General features: G+C 45.9%; 1 protein-coding gene across 1 annotated transcript; it reads right to left on the bottom strand.

Annotated features, from left to right (window-relative positions):
- Positions 1 to 1,175: 1,175 nt before the first annotated feature.
- Positions 1,176 to 1,655, bottom strand: LOC145064348 (uncharacterized). Its single transcript, XM_079011815.1, has one exon. The coding sequence runs from the start codon at positions 1,653 to 1,655 to the stop codon at positions 1,176 to 1,178; it is 480 nt and encodes a 159-aa protein (XP_078867941.1).
- Between the last annotated feature and the right edge of the window lie 6,188 nt (positions 1,656 to 7,843).

Raw genomic sequence — 7,843 nt, 5'->3', positions numbered from 1 at the left:
GATTGATTAGTGCAGGTAGGTGTTGTATGTATCATTGATAAGCTGATCGAGCATCCAGGTTTCACAAATGCTATAAGTCTCATTCGACATGCTACCTTTGTTGCTGGCACTGAGTTCGTTCATAAGGCGACTGCTGGTGTTGGTTCTGAAGGTGTGTCTGCTTGTTTCTCCTCCGTTGGTCCTGCTGTTAGTGTGAACGAGGATCTGCTATCATTTGTAAGTATGGACCATGCATCTTTGTTGGGGCTGGGAGATTTGGATATTGGGGGCCTCCGGGAATTGTGTGCTTTTTCTGGCTTGAAGGATACTTCGGAGGGTATGGTGGTTCAAGGGGAGGAAACTATGCAAGCGGTCTAAGGTATTGTTGGTGAGGGTGGTCAGGGTGTTGAAGGTGATGGTGATTGTAACATTGGTGTGAGTGGTGGGAGCCCCAGTGGTGATGCGATGGGTGTGGTAGTGGGATTGGTTGGGGATGGTGGGAATGATGGTGATGAAGAAAAAGATGCTCCGGCGTCATGTGCTACCCCTTCTGGGGCGTGAAAAAATGATGGTGATGAAGAAGACACTTCGGCGTCATGTGCTACCCCTTCTGGGGTGTGAAAATGTTCTTGTTCCTTTGCTTTGCTTTCCTTTTCTGTGTTGTTTTTTTTGTTTTGTTTGATGGCTTGTTGTTTTGCTATGCTTCTGGATGCCTACTTTTGTTTGCTTCACTTGGGCATGTAATGCGTGGACTTTGTTAAATATTACTTCTTTAATTGCATATGTGATGATGTTTAGCATATTAGATACCAAGTTGTATGCTCTAAGCATTCGTTTTACCCCTATTAGTACCTCAATGCACTGAGCATTCTATTTCGCCCATATTGTCATTGATACGCTGAGTATCGAACCTGGGTGCTCTAAGCACCCAATTATTAAATCCAATGCATCAAATATTTAGACATTTTGTAATAGCTTAATACACCGAGTATTAAAATTTAGTACATTGACCGTTTATTTACACTGATCATGGGCTCTAATACACTAAGTATGATGATCATGTCGCTAAGCATGAAATCAAGTACACTAAGTACTTAGGATGTGGTACGCTGAGCACGACATTGGGCAGCACTAAGTGGATGGGTCTGCGTTTTGCCCTTTTCCTACAAGAAAAACTTCTTCAGGTTCCTGGCATTCTAGGTTCTTGGTATCTGCCTTCCTTCCATTGTTTCCAAAACATATGCCTCATTCTGCTTTGCCTCTATAATCTTATACGGGCCCTCCCATATTGGACCCATTTTACCTTGGGGTTGGGCTCGGCTTGCTTCATTCTTTCTTAACACATATTCACCCACTCTGAACGCTTTCTCTTTTACCCTTTGATTGTAGTATCTTTTTGTTGCACGCTTATAAGCGGCCTGACGTATCTCCAACTTCTCGCGCCTTTCTTCTAGGATGTCCAGATTCAGCCTTAAGTCTTGGGCATTGCTTTCCTCATCTGCGCTAAGCGTCCTTAGCGTGCCCACCATTATCTCCATGGGGAGTATAGTGTTCGTCCCATACGTTAGGCTAAATGGGGTCTCTTGTTCGCGGAGTTGTTCTGTATGACCACAACACTGTCGGTATCTTCTCTGCCCAGTTTCCCTTTGCCTTACCCAACCGTTTCTTGATCCCATTCACGATGGTCCGGTTAGACACTTCTGTCTGTCCGTTCGCCTGTGGGTGTGCCACCGATGTGAACCACTGACTTATCCCTTTATTGGCGCACCATTCTCTGAAAGGGTTCTCAGCAAATTGTAAACCGTTGTCACTGAAGAGTATCTTAGGTGTTCCGAACCTTGTCATGATATTCTTCCATACAAATTTTATCATGTGTCTCCCGGATATGCACGCTAGTGGTTCCGCTTCGATCCACTTTGTGAAGTAATCCACTGCCACCACCATGTACTTTAACTTTCCGGGTGCTTCTGGGAACGGTCCTACAATGTCTATGCCCCACTGGTAGAATGGCCATGGGCTGGATATGTTATGCAGCGGCACCGGCGGATTTGCTTGGACCGGGGCGTAGGACTAACATTCTTCACAATTCTTAGTCAATCCCACTGCGTCCTGGTGCACAGTGGGCCAGTAAATTCCTATTCGAAGTACCTTACCTGTTAAGGCTCGTGCTCCTTCATGCGCACCTTCCTGGCCTGCATGCGCCTCCTGCAGCGCTTCCATTCCCTTAGCTTGGTCCACACATTTCAACCATGGCGTTGTGAACCCTTTTCGATACAGTTCCCCGTTTATCAGTGCGTATAAGGGCGCTTTTATGCGTATTTTCCTAGCTTCGCCATGGTCGTCTGGTAGCACTCCCATTTGCATGTATTCCATAAATGATGTCATCCATGTGGGCCTGACGGTCGTTAAGGCATTCACTTTTCACTCATCTATGCTTCTTTCTTCGAGTACTTCTATTAAGACTTTTTTCGATAGATGATCAAAACATGTAGATGCCAACTTACTTAGGGCGTTTGCCCTTCTATTCTCACTTCGGGGTATTTGCTTAATCGTGAACTGTCTGAAAGATTGGATCAATTGCCTTACTATTCTCACATACCTCTCCATTCTTTGATCTCCTGCCTCAAAACTTCCGTTGATCTGATTCGCAGATAACCTAGAATATGTTAAGGCCATTACAACCTTCGCACCCATTTGCTTAGCTAGGCGCAGCCCCGCAAGCAAGGCTTCGTGCTCAGCCTCGTTATTTGAGGTATGGAAGTTGAAACGAAGAGCATAAGTCACTTCCTCTCCCTCTGGACTAGTCAGGATTAGGCCTGCCCCGAGCCTTCCCTACTGGATGCCCCATCGGTGTATAGCGTCCATGAGTGATTATTAGCCAGGAGTTCCTCTACTGCCCAGATTCCTTCCTTGGCCGAGCCTCTTTCGTCCGGGATCTCAAGCAGAAAATCAGCCAATGCTTTCCCCTTGATACTTGTCCTTGGACGGTAACTTATGTCATGTTCCCCCAACTCATTGCCCATTTTGCCAGTCGGCCCGATGTCTCTGGCTTGAGTAATATTTGTTTAATGGGGAAATTCGTTAAGACCGCGATTTGGTGTGCCTGGAAATAGTGCCTCAAACGTCCCGCCGCGTAAATGAGCGCCAAAACTAACTTTTCCAAAGTAGGATAGTTAAGCTCATGGCCCTGCAATGCCCTGCTGATGAAGCATACAAACCTCTACTCTCCTTCCCTTTCTACAGTTAACACTGAAGATATTGTTTCGTTCGAGGTCGAGAGGAACATTTGCAGTGTTTCTCCCGAAATGGGACTGGCTAACGTGGGTAACTTATGCAGTGCTTCCTTAATCTTCTGGAGTGCCACCTCCGCTGCGGCCGTCCATTGAAAGTTGTTATTTTCAATGCATCCTTTTAGAGTATGGAATAAAGGCATAGCCTTGTTAGCGGAATTCGAGATGAATCTACTCAGAGCCGTGAGTTTCCCATTCAGACCCTGCGTGTCTCTGAGAGTGCCTGGGGGCGGTGTCTCCATAAGTTCGTCTACTTTAACTAAGCTGGGTTGAATGCCCTGTTTAGTGACATAGTGCCCCAGGAACTGTCCTTCCTCTACTCCAAACATGCATTTGGTTGGGTTCAATTTCATTTTGACCCTTTCTAGCGTACATTTTGTCTTGCAACAGTTTGTATTCATGCGGGCTTTTGATTACCATATCATCGACATACACTTCGATATTCCTTCCAATTTTTTTGGCGAAAATCGAGTCGACCAGACACTGGTATGTGGCTCCCGCATTTTTTAAACCGAAAGGCATCTTAGTGTAACAGAAAGTGTCGTGATCTGTGTAGAAAGATGTTTTCTCTTCATCCTCCTTGCTCATCAAAATCTGGTGATATCCTTTATATGCATCCAAAAAACACTTTAGCTTGAACCCTTGTAGCGACTCTACTTTTTGGTCGATCTCCGGGAGGGGATAACAGTCCTTAGGACATGCTTTGTTCAAGTCAGAAAAATCGATGCACATGCGCCATGACCCGTCGTGTTTGCACACCATAACCAGATTAGCGATCCAAGTTGGGAAAACTGCGTCCCTCACAATTCCGGCCTTCGCCAGTTTAGCCACTTCCGCGTTAATCGCCCTATTGCGGTCCCCCCTGAACCCTTTTCTTCTATTTGACTTCCTTTGTACCTGGTTTGATCATGAGCTTATGCTCGATGACCTTTCTATCCACACCCACCATGTATGTAGGAGTCCACGTAAACACATGTTTGTATCGCTTGAGCAGGCCAATCAATGCTTCTCTTACGTGATCTGGGAGATCATGGCTAATACCGACCGGCTGATCGGGATGTTCTTCGTTGATTACTTACTTTCCTTTTGTAGGGTCATGTCGCGCATTCTTGATCTCCTTGGCTATCTCTGCTGGTTGCATGATCGTAAAGCATTGCAATTCTTTGGGTGGGGTGGCAAGAACTGTGGCTGGACCAGCTTAAGTGTCAAATTTAATGCTTCCATGCATGGTCGACGGGACCGCTCCTAGTTTTAGGAGGGTTGTCCTTCCCAAGATGATGTTATGCTCTACTGAGTGCCGTATAACGATGCAATCAATCAGGACTGTCTTCGTTCGTTGCTTGTCATGTCTAGTTAGCGTCAGGGGCAGGTAAATTGTGCCTAGTGGCCATAGGCTGTGTCCGGTGAATCCGAACAGCCTCCCCGTTGTAGGTCTCAGGTTGTTTTTCCAATGATCTGAGAGAAGACGAAAACAATGCTCATAGATTATGTCTGCCGAACTACCCGTGTCGACATAAACTTTGTGTATCGTTACATTTTTTATGGAGGCCTGGATTACCAGCGGGTTATCGCCTCTCCACCCCTCCGGCCGGGGGTCTTGCGCGGAGAACGTGAGTATTCGTGTCGGAGACCCGGAACCGCATTGACTAGCGGACTGCTCTTCCCTATTTCTTTTGTTACGTATCATGAATATCTCCTTAGGTTGAGCCCCTTCTCGAGATGTGCTTTTGGCGTTTTCGGCGTCAAACTTGGCATGCAGACTCCGTGCTATCTCCACCAGGTCTCCTTTGAGTTGCTTTTCTTCCATTTCCTTCTTGAGTACCGAACAATTAACAGTATCGTGGGTCTTGCTTTTGTGGTACTCACAATACCGACTCTTGGGCGACTTGGCTGGTTGTTGTTTCTCTGATACTGCGTACACATCCGGTCGACGACTCCGCCTGTCGTCCCTAATGAATGGTCAAAATCACCCTTGAGGCCTACTTACTTGGCCGAAGTGTCTATTTCCCCCGCGAAAGTCCATGTGACTTGGGTTGTGGCGCTTGGTCGCCATAGCATTTAGATATGGCTGCTTTGCTGCTTCGCCTTCTTCTTGTCGCAGGTATCGTTCTACCCTCTCCTTTAATTCGGCCCTTGTATGGGGTTTCTTACCCATGAGCTTTTGGGATAAGGGGCCTGGTAAGAGTCCCCACGTGAAGGCGTCAGCTATGAGCCCCTCGTCGTGTCCTGGCACATCTAACATAACATTTATGAACCTTGTGAAGTATTCTCGTACAGTTTCACCCTCATTTTGCTTGCAGCCTATTATGGAGTGAGAATCTCCTTTGTACTTACGCAATTGCATAAAGTTAGTGAGAAATAGGTATTTGAGCTGAGCGAAGTTGGAAATGCTGCCTGGACGCAACGTCTTGAACCACGTGCCCGCATTGCCGTCGAGAGTCGTCAGAAAATATGTACACCAAAACCTCTCATCGAGCTTCAGCGATGTCATCGTCCACTCATACGTGTCGATATGGATATATGGGTCATTGGTACCGTTATAGGTTTTGAGTGTTGGCAGTTTGGCTGTGTTCGGTATTTCGTAATCTAGTAATTCCTTGACGAATGGAGAGGTAACGCTGCGGGAGAGATAATCTTGGTTTGGTATGGTTGATGCTCCTTGCAGTTGGGGTTGAGGGTTTAAACTGTATGATGACGATGCTGGTAGCCTGGACTTGGATTGTAAAAGGGCTGTTGTTGGAATGGCAAATGGAGGGGATAGCCGGAAGGGAAAGGGTGCACTGGTGTTAAAGGGTTAATTAGTGAGGCCTGTTGCAGGTTATGGTTAGAGGCGGTGGTAGGTCCAGTCCATGTACCCACCATAGGATAGATAGGCGGTGTATGGGCCACCATGGTTTGTGCCAGTGGCGGTAATGAAAGCGTTGGGCACAGTCTAACCGATATCTAGTGTAGCGGTGGTACCGAAAGTGACAGTTGGATATTGAGGACCTGGCTTAGTGGTAGCATCGTTGAGTGGATTGGTGATGGGTGTTGCATTGGTGGCACAAAGAATGGCGACATTTGAAAAGATGTGGTTAGCGGTGGCCTCGCCGGGGCTAATCTTGGTTGGTGGGTTGAAGATTGCGAGGCGGTGTCAGTGGTTATTCCTGGGGTTGTCGTGGTTACTGTAGAGCTTCCCTCGCCTAGGGTTGCTCTGTTGGCCGCCGTAGGCGGCGGTGTTTCGTCCAACGTTGCCATGGAGCGTATGGGACTAGTTTGACGCCCTCCGTGTCTATCACTGCCGCCGGACGCCATTGATCTTCCAGAGTTGTGCTTTTAGTTTGTGTTCTTCATCTCACAAACGGATGACGCCAAATGATGTGACCTTGAAGTTGGCTCGATCGGTGTTGCACAGCTAGAGTCTCCACCGTTTCTGCAAGATCACAAGGAAGAAAGGCCCGTCAGCCGTTTCCCGGGAGGCTGCTCCCGGAAGAACGCTCTGACGGTCAAGTTAGAAGATTTCTAGGGTTTCTTGGGTATGTTCTTGAGAGAGAAGAGCTTACCTATTGAGTCCAAAAGCGTATACTTTTATACCTAGCGCTCTTGCCCAGTCCGTACTAGACAAGATCGCTTTGAGGAGACAAGATCAGGGGCGCTGATTGGAGGGTCGTGCGCCTTCAACCGTCAGGGTGCTCTCATTGGCCCTGGTGATAATGGCCTAATTATGTCGTTTGTCTCTTGACCGTATCTTTTGTCTTGGAGCTAAGAGCGTCCCTTGGCGGGCGCGAGTTTTTAGTCGGGACAACAGAAATGCCTCTTAGTGGGCGCGAGCCCTTCGCCTGGGAATTCTTTTCACGGGAGCGCTGAGCCCGCTGGTGCGCTGGGCTCTTTAGCTAGGCGCGATTCTGTCGTGCCTTCTTAGGCACGTCATTATATATATATATATATATATATATATATATATATATATATGGGTAAAGTGAATATACCTAACAACCTTATATAAGCTTAGATACCTAACCTCATCAAACTACGTCATTTTGCATTAAATTTTCATTGCAATCATCCAAGGTTCTTAAACTTCATATCCCTAAACTTGATTTACTTCAAAAAAAAATTGGAAATTCATCATTATATTTCTCCTACATCCTTTCATTTGTAGCGGTAGGATATGAAGCCCATCATGTGGTATTCGATAGAAAGACGTGATGTAAAAGAAAGATATTGGTGAAAGTCCAAAGATTTTGGAAACAATCAAGTTATGAGGTTGAAATTTAAGAACCTTAGGCAATTACAATGTAAATATGATACAAACCGATGTAGTATTATGGAGTTATGTACATAAGCTTATATAAAGTTGTTAGGTATATTCACTTTTCCCTATATATATATATATATATATATATATATATATATATATATATATATATATATATCAAGGTTGCAAAAATCGCTCGACGGTAGCTCGGCGGTGGACTGGAGTCAAGGGATTAATCGGCTAGGCGGGGATTAATCGAGGGATTAATCGTGGACCATTAATTATTAAAAAATTAATAAATAAAACATTAATCCTAAGAATATAACATTATATCTAT

The sequence above is a fragment of the Lactuca serriola genome, chromosome 7 (genome assembly GCF_051521515.1).
Source record: "Lactuca serriola cultivar US96UC23 chromosome 7, Lser_US96UC23_V15, whole genome shotgun sequence".
Classification (NCBI taxonomy): Eukaryota; Viridiplantae; Streptophyta; class Magnoliopsida; order Asterales; family Asteraceae; genus Lactuca; species Lactuca serriola.
Note: the sequence above shows the minus strand (reverse complement) of the source record. Positions and strands in the feature narration are given on the sequence as shown.

Excerpts from the sequence above, each read along its gene's own strand:
- LOC145064348 (XM_079011815.1), bottom strand. The coding sequence starts at position 1,655 with ATGGGATCAAGAAACGGTTGGGTAAGGCAAAGGGAAACTGGGCAGAGA.